We start from the raw sequence: 15,158 nt of genomic DNA, 5'->3' as shown, positions 1-15,158 counted from the left end.
TCCCTGGCCACGGGAAGCATGCAGTAAGTGGGATCGCGTGAAACCGCCATTTCTGCAGGACACAAGTGGCCAAATACAACGGTAACTCCATTCAGTCCACCTGATCCACGTGGGGTGAGTCTGGTCCCCAGCCAGGGCAGTGAGCAGGTCCCACCCACGGTGCCCATTCCCGGGGCTTAGTCTCTGGTTTCCGAGGGGGACTGGGCTGAGGGAGGAGGCCAGAGAGGCTGTGCACAAGCCAGCCGCCCCCACCCCCCCAAAAAACACACCAAAAAACACTAAAAGTTCTCCAGCACCGCTGTTGGCAGTGCCTGGATCAAGAAAGCCTGCTTCAGCCCTAGCTGGTGTGGCTCAGTGGATAAAGCATCGGCCTATGGACTGAAGGGTCCCAGGTTTGATTCTGGTCAAGAGCACATGCCCTGGTTGTGGGCTCGTTCCCCAGTCGTGGGCAAGCAGTAGGCAGCCGATCAATGATTCTCCTTCATCATTTATGTTTCTATATCTCTCTCCGTCTCTCTTCCTCTCTGAAATCAATAAAAAAATATATATTAATTTAAAAAGCCTGCTTCAGAACGGTGGTGCTCACTTGTCTTTGAGCTTCGGCACCCTCTGCTCCCGCCACACTGTGGACTTCCTGGTCCCTCTGCTGGGCCGGTCCCTGAAGGAAGCACCGAGCTTGCAACCCTCCACCTCCGAGACCACAGGGTGGGCTGACGTTCGGGCTGGCCGGGGAGCTCCCTGCCTCTCCTTTCAGAGCACGCGATGATGATGACGACATGTAACATGTGGGCAGCACGTTTCACTTGACACGCCACCCCACGTGCACCACATCATCAACAGCAGCCCCCGCCTGGGGACGCAGATGTACTGCTAAGCATCATGCTTTGCTATTGCATAATGCTCCCATGATTAAAGCACAGAGCAAACCAGCTCTAAGGACACTCGGGGGATAAGAAAGCTGGGCAGGGGTGACAGGATAGTAAAGCATTGTCCGCTTAGGGGTAATGAGGCTACCGAAAAGCTGAGGAGAATATTTTCAGAGACGGCATTCCGAAAGATGCAGGGGTAAAATGTCATACGTCAGCTTTCCTTTTAAAATATCTCCGCAAGAGAAATTGTGGAAGCCACTGTTTATTGCTCTGGCTTTAAAAAATTATTGGCTATTCTCACTCACTTATTTTTCTAGCTGAATTTAAGAGTCATGTCCTGTCCAATTGGGGTTTTTGGCTAGAATCATGCTAAACTTAGATTATTTCAAGGAGAATTGACATTTTGCAACTTCAAGTCTTGCCCCCGCCAGACATGGTAAAACCTTCCTTTTTTTTTTTTTTTCCCTTTGGGAAATTTTTATCTTTTAATATCCATTGTGTACTTTTACTGCTATATTTACTCTGTGTTTTTGATTTGCTGCTATTCTAGCTGGGCTTTTGTTTCCAGAATCATAAAAATGATGTGTATTCATGGAGCACTTCCTACAGGCTAGATGCTGTGCCACATGCTCTTCAGTAGCTATGACCCTGTTTTGTAACTAGTTATTGCTGATAGATAAGAAAAGTTGCCACCTTTGTATGTTAATGTGGTAATGGCCTCCCTGCAGAATTCTTAGCAATTTCCAGCTGATTCTCTGCAGGCTTGTTCTCACCATGCAAGGGCTGTCAGGTGTGAGGAAGGGGCCGTGAGCCCTCCCCCTCCCTCCCCCGCTGGTTTACTGGTAGACACTCACGTATTTGCCCTGTCTCGCTTGGCTGCCTTGTGACCAAGAGGACAGCTTTGCCCACCACTCACCATGCCCAGACCCTGTGGCCTCAGCCATGCCTGCCCCACGCACCAACCCACCGCTCTCAGAGATGCTTTACCTGGCATCTGCAGAGCACATGGCCTTTAACCTCCACCTCTACCTTGTTTTCAGGTCCCCTGTGAACACGTGAGTTTGTCTTGGTAGAATGTCACCACACCATCAGCAACAGCAAAACCTTCTCCTGCATGGACCAACCAGCATAACTACTGGGAGGCAGAATGACACGGAGGCCCACACCACTGACAGACGGAGGCCAGGCGCCTCGGCTGCAATCCCAGTAGCACGCTGTGCATTGGTGCTCACGGATCTCTCTGTGCCTGCTCCCTCCCGTGGGCAATGGGGATAGCCAGGTGCACCCGCCTCCACTGAGTCTTCTCCTCCATGGCGGAGAAGACTCCTGGCTGATAACTGAGAAGAGTGCTGGCATCATGTAAAAGTCGAATTCTTCACTTACCCAGGGTCCATTTCTCCTTTATCACGGGTCTGGGTCAATTTCTTCTCAGGAGACGAATTAGCTGATGGTCGTTTCCTGAACAGCAGATCCCGGACGGCCTAACATCCTGTTTCATACCATGCTTTGAAGGCCAGGCCGCAGTCCATTACAGACCTGCTCCTTCTAAGTGGCCTGGGATCTCCTCACGATCAGCCATCCTGGCTCCAGCCCCAGCCCCCCACAGACCCACAGGCCCCTAGCTCCTATGCCAGGAGTACCGAGGCTCCCTCACCTGGGGCTCATGTGGCCGAACCCCCAAAAGAGAATAAGGCTGAAGGCGGTGAGCCAGACCTCTGCTACTTAACACAAGGCCATGGCCCCCCCGTGTGCCTGGAGGGCGATGGAGGACACCTGCCATTTCTTGTGTTGGCTGAGCTAACCCTGCTTGGAGGTGGGTGAGGAGGAGCTAAGAGACACCCCCTGCTTTCAGAGTCTTCTGCTGAGCAAGGGGCAGGAAGGCATGCCCAGGCCCAGCGCTCAGACCCCATGGCCGCTGCTCTCCACTCCCCCAACCCAACAAGCCAGACTCACGTCACCCTTGGGCTCTGACCACAAGTGCTTGACATCTGAATCGTTTTTAAACATTTTAGTCCAGTGGCATTACTGCATTCACTGTAGCGCCACTGCCTAGTTGCCCAGCTTTTCCCTCCTGCAGGGGAAGCCTGCACCATCACCTCTCGCCATGCCTCCTTCATCCCTGGCTCTGGCAACCACGGATCTGATTTCTGTCTCTTGATTTGCTTATTCTGGGCCTCTCTCTCTATAAAAAGGCAATGACTGCGACTACCGAAACAACTGTTCCACCGGTCACTATGCAGTGCTAGCATGGATGCTTAGACACAGGTAAAGTCTGAGTGAACTAAGAATGAACAAGACAAAGGTTTGCCTTCCCGGAGCTCACACTGTAAGAAGGTTAGGTCAAGGATGAGAATTCAAAATTGCCACCAGCACAGACTTGAGGTGCCGGTTCTCAGAGCGACTAGGGGTGTGACTGAAGAGCTGGTGCTGACTGAAGGTGAAGCCATTCTGGATTTCCTAGAGGAGCCAATGGCTGCCTAGGAGGCGGAGCTTTTGACACTGTCTGGCATAGAAACTGACCAATCACAACCTAATCTGGGTGAACTGCAAAGGCAGAACCTAAGGTGGGGGCTGAGGAGGGTTTTAAGGGCAACAGCTGTTTGGTGTAAGGTGTAAGAAAGTGGTTCAATTTTTTAATAACTAGTCCAGATTTAGGGGTTATGTATTTTTGTCTGCCAAGAGCATCTCCTTCTGCTGTAAAAGGCTTCGCCTAGTCCCATTTAAGCAATCCTATCCTATATAATCTGTCTATACTAATAAAAGAGTAATATGCTAATTAGACCGGGTTGACCAGCCATCTTCCAGATGTCCAACTTCCTTCCAGACAAAGCCATGGTGGTTGGGGCCAAGGCAGAGGCAGTTAGGGACAATAAGGCCAGCAGGGGAGAGCAGTTAAGGGCAAGATCAGACTGGCAGGGGGTTAGGGGCGATCAGGCCAGCGGGGGAGGCGGGGTGACCAGGCTGGCAGGGGAGGGCAGTTGGGGAGCAACCAGGCTTCAACTCTCTGCTGGGTTCAGTGTCTAACTTCAGCTGCTGGGAAGGATGTGATGAGGCCACCAGCAGTTTCCACTTAGCAGGCCCTGCACACCTGTCCTCGGGCCACACCTCCTGCTGCCCACCCTGCCTTCCCATCGCAGAGCTTACAGACACCTCAACACAGTCCCTCCACACACTGGGTCGACACTGGGCATGTATAAGCCCACCACCAAGTCCAAAGCTTTATCTGGATCATCCCATTCCATTGACTACCCTGTTTCCAGAGAAGGAAACAAGATGAGGCAGAACTTGGGTCTGAGGCTCCCATCCGGTGTCCTCTCCTCTCCGTCCGGCCCCCAGCACCTGGGAAGTCTGCACCCCAGTCTCACCAGCTCACGTTCCCTCCTCATCACCTATTCTCTGTCCTGGAAAATAAGCTTAACACGAGGACAGTCCAAGTTGCTCCAGGCTGCAGGTCTCTATAAACCCAAGTTTCTTTCATGAAAATAAGTGGAGGCGCTAAGAGGCCACCAGGTGTGACAACTCTCAGGTGACTGCCCCGAGGCTGGGGCCACGGAAGCAGGTTGCAGAAGACACCACACCAAATACCAGTGGGGCAAGTGCCATGAGGAGATGAGGCCCAGAGAGAGGACCAAGACCCTGCAGGGAGGGGTCCCAGGAGTTGGCTACTTGCTCTTGCACCTCCATCCCAAGTCCAGCCTCCACTCAGGAGACAGCAGTGCCCCTTGGCACCAAGGAAGCCAGCGAAAGACCACAGCCTCTCGCCCGGCTGAGAGGCGGCCCTTCCTCCCTCCGTATTTTCGTGTTCCTATGCCTACACTTCATTTCCGGGGGAACCCGCAGGCAGTGCTGGGTGGAGTCAGCCCACCTGAGCTCCGAGAGCCCATCATATGCATCTCTTCCCACCTGCATGTTCCATGGCATCAGATGGGGTGTCTGCAACCAGCCACCAGGAGTGCTGACACCAGGGAAAGTAGCAAATGCCAGGCGTCAGACTCTACCCCTGCCAGGTCGTAACTATTCACCAGCGCCGCTGCCTGAGGAGACCTCAGCACGGGGCTGCAGGAGAGACTGGCCATCAGAGGCAGAGGAGACAGAGCAAGCATTTCTGAAGAGGAAGGAAAAAGTCTATTCCTACCCTGAGAAGAATGCAAGAAAGCCCCTCCCCTCAACATGGCGTGCGGGGGGCAGAAAAGCGAAGTCTTTGCATGTCCAGGGCCTCTCAGCCAACAGCAGAGAATCATCAACCCAGATGCCCTGGTCCAAACCGGGACTCATCCCGCTGAGCCAAGTGGCCGCCACGAAGCCAAACGATGTGCGATCAACAACTACACAGAGCTAATGGAGGCCGAGGGAGGCCGAGGGAGGGAGGCCGAGGGAGGGAGGCCGAGGGAGGGAGGCCGAGGGAGGGCAGGGCCCTCTTTTAGCCCAGAGGATGGGTGGGTTTGGAATGGGTGGTCCCTCTCTGCCCCCCCAGCCCACTGCCCTCCTGGGCCCTGGCCTAGACCTCCCACGGGCATGGCGCTCCTGCCTCCTGCCCCATCACGGGGCTCCGGCTGCTCAGACAGCAGTGGACAGCATTCCGTACGTGAGCTGGCCCTGCCAGGGGGTGGGTTCAGCGTGAGGTTACGTCCATCAGCTTTCAGGACAAATTCTCGGTTTATTAATTCTCCTCCGTTACGCAGGCAAAAGTAAATAAGCTTTTCTCCGGCAGCCTGGCACACAAGCCTTCCCTATTCAAACACGGCAAGAACCGACAGGCTGGGGAGCGCTGCGCTCCGGGCCCCCAGGGGCCCCCTGGCCTCCTGCCCACGCCGTCCCGCCCACCGAGACCGGGCAGCCGTGCGTGGCAGGCCCAGAGCCCAGCGCCTGAGGCCCGGGCATGGCCTGGTCCTTGGGTGAGAGCACCAGATCCTGGGTACCCCGGAGCACCAGAGGAAGTCCGAAGGGTCTGCTCAAAGCATGAGGATCACACCTGCTCGCTCAGCCCGTCTGTGAGCAAAGCGGTGCTGTGTACGTGTGTCTACTGTTTGCTTTCATTTAAAAAACGTGTCTTTTAAAGGTTTGGAAGGAAGAAAAGAAATAAGCAGTAACGAAACCGAACGGAGTCAGGATGTTAACTAACTAAGAACTGAAAAGGCCTTGCAGAGGAGGAGGCTGCCCGTGTTTGTAAGCACTCGCTGGGGAATCTTGTCTGGCCGAAGACCGCTGCTTGCTCTCCTCCAGCTTCCTGTGGCTGGCATCTCGGGAGTCGTTTTTCTTTTTCCCTTTTTTTTTTTGTCTCATTTGGGCCGTTTCTGATTTGCAAGGGGAAGAGCCAAAAGCACTGCAGGGACTGGGGAAATGGGAGGCAAGAGCGAGATGCTGGTCTGCCTGGGCCGTGGCTGAGCTGGGTGCACAGCCCCAGGAGCTGGGCCAGGTGAGCTCCGAGCGGCGGAGGCCACACTGCGGGAGCAGGAGTGGAGACTCCAGCCAGCGGCAGTGTCAGTGCGCCCAGAGCTGGATGGGATATGCCTTCTTCAGTCTCACGCCGGCTCCTGCCTCCCGCCTCCCAGGCCCCCAAGCTGCTTCCTCCTGCAGTTTTTCCTGTGAGAGTCCCTTGCAGCTCAACCAAAGGTGACTGACCACTCAACCCAATCACCCAAGACCAGCGTCCCTGGCTTTCCCGGGTGTGACCTCAGCAGCCCCCTGAAACACTCTCTGTCCGCCCCTCTCTGGAAGCTGTGCTCTGACTGTGCACACATGCCGGTTTGAAACGTCCTCTCAGCCCCCAGCACACAGCCAGCACTCAAGTCTAGTCTTTAGTCTAAGACCGTGGTCAGCATACTGCGGCTCACGAGCCACATGCGGCTCTTTGGCCCCTTGAGCGTGGCTCTAAAACAAAATACCACTGTGGCCTGGGCGAGTCTATTTTGAAGAGGTGACGTTAGAAGAAGTTTACGTTTAAAAAATTTGGCTCTCCAAAGAAATTTCAATCGTTGTCCTGTTGACATTTGGCTCTGTTGACTAATGAGTTTGCCGACCCCTGTTCTAAGACATCAGGCAACCACGTGGGTGCACAAGCCTCCCGCACACCTGCCTGGAGAGGAGGAAGGGAGTCCCCAGAGCTGACACTGATGTCCACATGGGCCCCCCATTCCCACTCCTACCCCAAGTGCCAGTGCACAAAAGGCCCGTGGGACCCCAGGACCAGACGCTGGGTACCAGCCTGGCCTGCTCTCCGCGTGGCACCCCGTCCAGTGGCTCTGAGCTGCACGAAACCTCCCTGGGCCGAGGACTGGTGACAACATTCTCACAGCGTTATCTCCAAATGCAGAAATAAAATACACGGGACTCCTGTGGATGGAAAAGGGCCCACATCCTACACCGGACACACTCAGGACCCTGCATGGGGGGCCTTACAGACTCTGAGAGCGAAAGTAAGCACAGGAAGGCCTGAACACGCAAGTCCCAACTCAAAGCGGGTCCTGGCAGGTGGCTCCGTCCCAGGCCTGTAGCTTCCCTGACAAAGGTCACTCTTTACCGCAGCGGAGCCTGTCTATCTTTCTGCCTCTGTGACCACACACCTTTGAAATGCCAGGGTAACCTCCTTCTGCGGATACCTCGGGGCCCCCCACATACCAGACGCCACACCCTCTCCCCTCCCCCAAGGCCCTCTCCACGGGATCTTGGTGCGAACTGCTAACTACCCTGCACCCGCTCACAAAGAGAAGCGTCTCTCCGTTTTATTTCTCTTCGTTTTACTTCGAATCCAGTCCCAGCCCTTCCCCACTCTGCTCTCTCCCATCCCTTTCACCTACCCCCAGCGGCCTGCAGGTAACCCCCTCACACCTCCTCCCCTGACCGTAATGTATAAAATAAGCTGTAAAGCTGCCGTTCTCCGAAGCAATTTCTCCATGGAGATTTTTGCTTCCCGGCAAACATCGTCCGTTTGGCTCAAGTCCACTCCCCTCGGACTTCTTCTTAGGCTGGACGTTCTTTTGTCGACAGCACAAAGGAAACAAATACCCCAAAATACACCTAACCAGACACGTCCACACCCGAAGTCTACGAGGCAGTCCCTCACGGCACCGCTTCTTCATTAGCGGCTACAGGTGGGGAGGCGGCAGCAGGCCTGGCAGCAGGCTCCCGTCGTTTTGAAGCAACACTGACCTAACGGCATGCTGGGATACCTGCACCCACCCTAACGGGGTGAGAAAACACCGGTGGCTTCTGCTGACGCCCAGGTCCCCGGGCTGCTGGCCCTGCTGTGGTTTGTGGCCACCTTGGCAACCGAGGGAATGCTCAGGTTCAGCGAGAGGAGGGGGACAGAGGCAGCGTGGTTCTCTCCCTGTCCTCACCCCCATTTCTGAGTGCGGCCCCCGTTCTGTCCCGGTGCTCAGGAAGGCGCTGTTGCCTCCTTCCCGGACCTTCTGCAGCCCCGGAAGGGGTGACACGGCCCGGTCGGACGGTGTTGGGCTCAGACCGCTCCCTAACTTGGTGGGTGAACAAGAGGAGCCGCTGTGAGCGTCCTGGGCTTGGAGAGAGGCTGGCCCACAGGACTGATCAAACCCCTCTCTTTTATTCTTGCGGAGGGGTGGGGAGGGGGGACTCCCAGAAAAATGCCTGGGGCTCCATCCTCCTCAGTCCAAGCCGGGTACCACTCATGCCAAGTAGCGCCCTGATGGGGGCTCGGAGGATTCTGTCCCCTGTAACCCCCACCCCCTTCCCACCCTCCCAAAGAGACGAGCAGAGGGGGCAAGCCTACCTTCTGGCTCCTCCACGCTGCTGGCTGCAGTGGTGGGCGGCGCCACGGGGATCTCTGCAAGATTCAGGACGGAGGAAGGGGAAGTGAGGTGAGGAGGAGGTGTTATTTTTGACCTTAGAGCAGGATGGGCACAGCACAGACCCCTCCCAGCCTTCCAGTGTCCCACTTACCCCACCCCCACCACCATCGCCTCCAGACAGGGCCCTCCCCCCGCACCCAGGCCCCCCCGGGCGTACGTACTGATGCAGGGGGCGATGGGGGAGCGGCTCTGCTGGTAGCCCTTGGCACAGCGGTTGCAGGTGATGCCGGTCACTCCGTCCTTGCAGGGACACTGGCCGGTGGTTTGGTTGCAGGTTTTGCCAGCAGCACCCACGGGGTGGCAATCGCAGGCTGTGGAGGACACACAACAGGAGGGTCAGAGGGCGGGAAGGGGCCCCGTGCACACCCTCCCCCTGGGGTCCCTCCCCAGCGAAGAGCAGGAACGGGGGAGTGGGACCAGCCAAGCCCACACATTCCAGAAGCTCTGAGCGCCGGCCACCTGCCCGCCGGGAAATGGGGAATGAGGATTAGGACACTCGGACTCGAAAGGATGTGCTGGCAGCAGGGAAACAGAGGTGGGGAGCCCTTCCCAGGCCAGAGAGGAAGGCCCGCCATCAAGCATGCTTCGAAGAACGTAAACTCTGACCGTGAGTGGAGGAGTCAGACCTGGGAGCTGCCCCTTCTCCCCGTGGGTTTGTGCATTCCCGTTCCTCCGCCCGCCCACCCGCCCCGGGCCCCACACTCCCCTGCTGACCCTCTGGGCGAGGGGGACAGGGTCTGGAGCCTGATGGGGGAGTCACCAGGAGGTGCGGCCTGCAGGCTGCTGCCCCCACCTGCTCTGCCTATCCCCCATAACCTGGAGCTGCGGGAAGAGGCACAGTAGTTGTTTAATAAATGTGTGAAGACTGGGAGATGCGGGATCCCTCCCCCACGGGTCTCACAGAGGGAACGGCCCCGTTCTCAGGCCACTGGCCAGCCCATGCCCGTCCTCCTGGCTGTCCATCCTGACGCCCACTCCTGTGCTCTAAGGACCCTATTCCAGCGACGCAGTGGCCAGACAACACTGGGGGGACATCCCACTGCTGTGGACTGAATGTTTGTATCTCTCCAAAGTCTTACCTTCAAGCCCTCAACCCCAAATACAATGGTGTGGGGAGGTGGGGCCCCTGGGAGGTAATTAGGGTTAGATGAGGTCATGAGGGTGGGGCCCCCCTGCTGGGGTTAGCGCCTTTAAAAGAGGAGGGAGGGAGAGGTCTCTGCAGGCACACAGCAAGGAGGCAGCCACTGCAAACCAGGAAGCGGCCCTCCCCAGACCCTGACTCTGCGGCCCCTGACCTTGGACTTGTCCGCCTCCAGCCGGTGAGAAATACAGAGCTGTTGTCTAAGTCTGTGGTGTTTTGTTACAGCAGCCAGAGCTGACTGAGACACCCACACCTGACGCCGGGGCAAGAGCTGCTGCACCAACCAGGCGGGACCTGAGTCCCCACGGTGTCCTGCCCCCACCCCGAGTGGGAGTGGGAAGGGAAGACAGGATGGAGAAGTGGTCTGCCTCTCGCCTCCTCCCTCCGCCCCTCCATCCCCCAAGGGCAGTGGGGCGGCCTCCCGCGGCCATTTCATCCGGTGCCACAGGCTGCGCTGGACTCCTGCCCCAAAGGGGAAAGGAGCCCAGAAGGTAAGTGGGAGAGCGCTCCTCCAGGAGCTGACGGGGTTCCCAGGCCAGCTCTGCTCAGGGCGGAGGCAGAGTCTGCGATGGAGACGGGCCTCTCCCCACAGCCCTGGGCCAGGGGGACGGGGAATCGGAGGAGGAAGGAGGCAGGAGGAGAGCAGGGAGGAGAGGAATGTGAGGAGATGTTTGCTGAAGTTGTGTCTGGACACGTGTGGCTTCCTGAAGCTCCTGGAGGAGTGGGCTCCTGGTTGTGGGTGCCCCCTGGCAGGGGAGAGGCAGGGGCACAGGCCCGGGACAGAGGCCCTGGGTGCCACGCAGGCGGCTGGTGGACCGAGGGGTCCCTCAGTGCTGGCCCCACAGAGGAAGAAGATGCCTGCTCCCATCTCGCCTCTGTGAACCCGTCTGCTGGAAACCTGTCTTCTTAAATCTGCCCCGAATTCAAGTCCATGCCTCACTGTTGTTTTCTTTCCTTCTTGTTTTTGTCTTGTTTGGTTCCACTCAGTAAGAACAGACTGCGCCTCGTGGGTGGTATGAGGAGGGACGGTGGGAGAACACGCTGACCTTCCCCTCGGCCTCCACGTCCCCGTGACGGGAAGGGCATTCACGCGTGGGCGGCGTGTCTCAGCTGCCAGGTGAAAGCAGAGGCCACAGCACAGGACCCTGCTGTCCCGAGCTCCTGACCGGGCACCCATTGGATGTGGGCTGAGGCTCCCGCCAGCTGACGCCCTGGCCTGCTCTCACAAGCTGGCTGCCGAGGCCGAGAGGCCTCCTCTCTGTGTGACCAAACCTCGCTGCCTGCGCTGGACTTCAGACCCCTGGACTTGGCTGGCAGAGGTCACCAGAGGCTGCTCGGGGACTGAAGGGTCCGAGCGAGGTCACCCGGGGGCACCACCATCAGTCCAGGGACCTCTACTGTGGTGGGAGCTGGTCCAGAGCAGAAGTCGGGGCGCAGTAGGAGGACTGTGACCCTCCCCCGCGGCCCCCCACAGCTGTGACTTCTCAGCTGCGCCCGCTGAGGTACGGTGGAGCCGGTGGAGCGGAGGCCACCCTCTGTGCTGTGGGGGCAGCTGTCTGCTGGGTGGAGCGGGCACCGCTCAAGGACCATCTTTTGATTCAAGGAGAGGGTGCTTCATCTCGGCTTCCCAATCTTTCTCCTGAGATCTGCAAAGACTCTGAGCAGCTGGCCCTGCAGCCTGGTCAAGTCTACTTTGAAGAAGTGGCATTAGAAGAAGCTTACGTTTTAAAAATGTGGCTCTCAAAAGAAATTTCAATCGTTGTCCTGTTGACATCTGGCTCTGTTGACTAACGAGTCTGCCGACCACTAGCCTAGGGTTTGCTGTCTGAGCCGGGACCATCCCCCACTGCTGCAGGCGTGGCAGTGTCCCCTCCCCCGAGGGTTCGGGCGCTGGCTCGCTTATACTGCCGGGCACAGCACGCCTCCCGTCCACACCCACCGGCCGCCCTGCCGGACACCGTTGTCCACCGAGTAGTGCCAGGATGTCCTCCCTGAGACTCGGTTTCTCTGCCGGGGAAGAGCAGCCCAGCAGGACCCCGGAGCTCTGGCGGGGTGACGGGCAGGCAGACAGTCCCCACCGCAGGCTGCTGGTCTCCGGCAGCTCCTTCCCCTGTTTCCTCCAGTGTCTGTCCAGGCTGCCCCCTCTCATGGTGGCTCACACGGTGGTTTTGGGGGGCCACCCTGGGAGGGTGTCTGGCTGCTTTTCCTGACGATCTGGCTCTAAGGGCCTTCGGATGGCAGTGACCTCAGGACACAGGAGAGGGGAGCGGCCTGGTGCCCGGCTCCCAGAGGAGCTCCAGGCAGGAGGGCGGGAGAGGGAATGGCCACAGACCTCAGCACCGATCCTCACTTCAGACGTCACCCAAGGCCGCTCAGGCCACCAGCCAGGAGTGAAGGGCAGCTTCGGGCCTGAACCCTGACGTCCGGCCCTCAAAGAGGCCCTCCCTGGCCACTTGTAGAGCAGCTGCCCCCACTTGCACTCCTTATTTCCTCCCTGTAACTCACCACAACATATAATAACTTTATGCTCTTCTTCTCCTTCATCGTCAGCCTCCCCCCAGAGAGCAAGCACGTGCTCCCTACATACGGGTGCAATCAAAGACCAAACTCGGGGCAAATCTGCCCAGCCCTCCCCATGGGGCACGGCTATCTGATGTACCCGTGAGTATGGAAGAAAGAAGGGGGCGAGCGGGGAAGACCATCCTGGGGCCCAGCCTGACCCCAGAGCACCCCCTGCTCTCGCGTTCCCGTGCTAACGAGGGGGCGAGGGGCGAGGAGTACTCCGTCCACAGATAATCCACCAGCCAGCTCAGCTGTGTGTGTCCACCCCCTCACAGCTCTGCTTTTCTTGCTCCCAGCAGTCGCTAACGAGGCACAAAAGCATAAATGTTTCAAGTGGTGCGACCTCTCCTCTACCCTGCCACTCTCGGATCAAGGTGCAGACAGCAGGAAGTGGAAGGGGAGGGGCGCCCCATAATCCCAAACCGGGTTATTTGACCCTCCTGATCCGGTTAACTACAGTCTCCCTGCACCTGATTTACAGCGAGGGACAGGCCCGGCTCCTGCAGATGGCTCCCCATGGGCGGGGGCGGGGAGTCCGCCCGCACAGGCCCGGGGCAGGCAGGCGGGCAGGGGGGGATCTCTCCAGCGGCACTTTCGCCTTCAGACACGCGGCCTGTCCCCACCTCTTCGCACAGGGCCTCCCGAACAGCTGCCGGACACTCATCTCCGCCGTTGGACGTGTTTGCCGTTCTTGCTCCCCCGGTGTGCAAAGCCTTTATCCGGAGTGTGCAACAGCCTTCGGACAAACCCCGGGGGCTGGCCCGTTCCTGTGGGAATCTGCCTCCGAGTCCCCACGGGGGCTGAGCCCTCCAAAGTGAGAGGCACCCCGCTCACTGAAAGAACTAAGGCAACAGAAAAGCTGAGGGAGCTGAAACCGGTTTGGTTCAGTGGATAGAGCGTCGGCCTGCGGACTGAAGGGTCCAGGGTTCGATTCCGGTCGGGGGCATGTTCCTTGGTTGGGGGCACATCTCCAGAAGGGGGTGTGCAAGAGGCAGCTGATCAATGATTCTCTCTCATCAATGTTTCTAACTCTCTATCCCTCTCCCTTGCTCTCTGTAAAAAATCAGTAATATATATATTGAAGAAGGAGGAGGAGGAGGAGGAGGAGAGCCGAGGAAATCCGTGTGCCTGCTTGTTCTACTTTCCGCTAATTGTACAGATAGTCCTGCCGGCTAGCAGGTGTGGGTGACACACGCCAGGAGCCTCCTCCATGTCATTTCATGTAGTCGCCACCATAATCCTGAGGGAGGAGGAACTATTGTTGACAGCATTTTCAGATGAGAAAACGGAGGCACCGAGGAGGACATACATTGCCCAGGGATGGACCTGGAGTCCTGGTCTCTAACTCCCGGATGTGAAAAGCCACCCACCCCCAGGCTGTTGGCTGGAGCCATCTGCTGCTGACAAAGGCTGTGTCCCAGGTGACATGCCCTCCATCAGCAGAGGAGCTCAAGGCCAGGGCACTGGGCTGAGAGCAGCCTTCAGAGGCCGAACTGGCACCCCAAGGGTGCCCTGGGAGATGAGACCAAGGGCTAGGCCTGAAGATCCCGTTTTAGCATGGGTCACTGTGTGGCCGGGGTGCTGTGTGGACCGGGTACTGTTTGGGCAGGAGTGCTGTGTGGGCCGGGGCCCTAGAGCAGGGACTCCTCATTTGTAAAAACCTTGGGAGCAAAGCCCCTCTGCCCGGTGCCTGCCAGCTTGCCCACGTTCTCAGCTCACAAGCTTCCCTGAGGCAGGACAGAGTCCTGCTGCACCAGGGACCGATGAGACGCTTATTTAAAAAGAGCATGTGGCGTGTAGAATGTCAAAGCTGACCGGGACTCAGAGACCATACATCTGAATATGACTCAGAGGTGAGAGACTGAGGTCTAGGGAGGTCACATGACTTCCCCCAGGCTTTAAACCTAGAGCCTAATATGGAGATGGGGGTTTCCGATCCTCCCCCCACCCCCGGGGACCAGGAGGCCCAGAGGCCACAGTTGGCGTTGAGTGTGGAGCTTCCATGGGGATGTTCTCTTCTCCCTTCCTCCCTCCCAGGGGCACTGGCCTTAACTGCACCCTAGCACAGTCCACTCCTTGGCTGTGGCCTCTGCCCTCTGAGCTGGGAGCTGCTCCAGCCACTGAGTACCTTCCTGCCTAAGGTGACCGCCCTGCACCTGCACCCCGGAAGTGATGATAAAAAAAATGGAAACGTGGCCAGGGACCCACAGAGTGCAAAGAGGGGTGTGTGAGATGCTTTTAGGCTTTTGTGGGGTGCATGGACCCTGCCTTAGGGTCAGGAAGGGGTGAGGTCCCAGGTTCCTAACCCTGATTTGACTATGATCAAATCCAGACATACACACGGGTGCACATGCCCGGTCCCACGCTCTCACCCGGACACTAGCACTTCGGCTGCCTAGGTCAGCTCCCAGTCTCACCTGGCAAGATTTAAATTTAAAATTTTTAAATACGCACCCCCTCCACCCAGTTTTCATCAGGAGAGCCATAAAAGAACAAAAATTAAAAAATATATATATTTAAATTACTGATAATAAGCCTCTTCCCTCAAAAGAATCAACCTGGAGCCTGGGCCGCCTTTCTCAACGCAAGAGTGAGACTGTCCTCTCTTCTCTCCCGCGGCCCTGGTTCTCACCTGGGCTACACATCTGCCCCATCTTGGGAAGCTTCTCAGGTTCCCAGGGCCCACCGGGCCCAAGAATTAAACCAGAATCTCTGGGGGCAGAATTCAGGCGCCAGCATTTCCAAATCTCCAGGCGATTCCAA

The 15,158-nt window shown here is 57.6% G+C and overlaps 1 protein-coding gene across 2 annotated transcripts in view; it reads right to left on the bottom strand.

Annotated features, from left to right (window-relative positions):
- NTN1 (netrin 1) overlaps positions 1–15,158 on the bottom strand; it is a 196,451-nt gene that overhangs the window by 39,466 nt on the left and 141,827 nt on the right. For both annotated transcript variants that reach the window (XM_084863941.1, XM_084863942.1), the window contains exons 4-5: positions 8,854–9,003; positions 8,614–8,667 (exon numbers count right to left, since the gene is read on the bottom strand). In XM_084863941.1, the coding sequence (XP_084720067.1) occupies positions 8,614–8,667; positions 8,854–9,003 (204 nt within the window). The remainder of the gene's footprint in view (positions 1–8,613; positions 8,668–8,853; positions 9,004–15,158) is intronic.

Source organism: Pipistrellus hanaki, assembly GCF_964339955.1.
Source record: "Pipistrellus hanaki genome assembly, chromosome: 16".
NCBI classification, from domain to species: Eukaryota; Metazoa; Chordata; class Mammalia; order Chiroptera; family Vespertilionidae; genus Pipistrellus; species Pipistrellus hanaki.
Note: the sequence above shows the minus strand (reverse complement) of the source record. Positions and strands in the feature narration are given on the sequence as shown.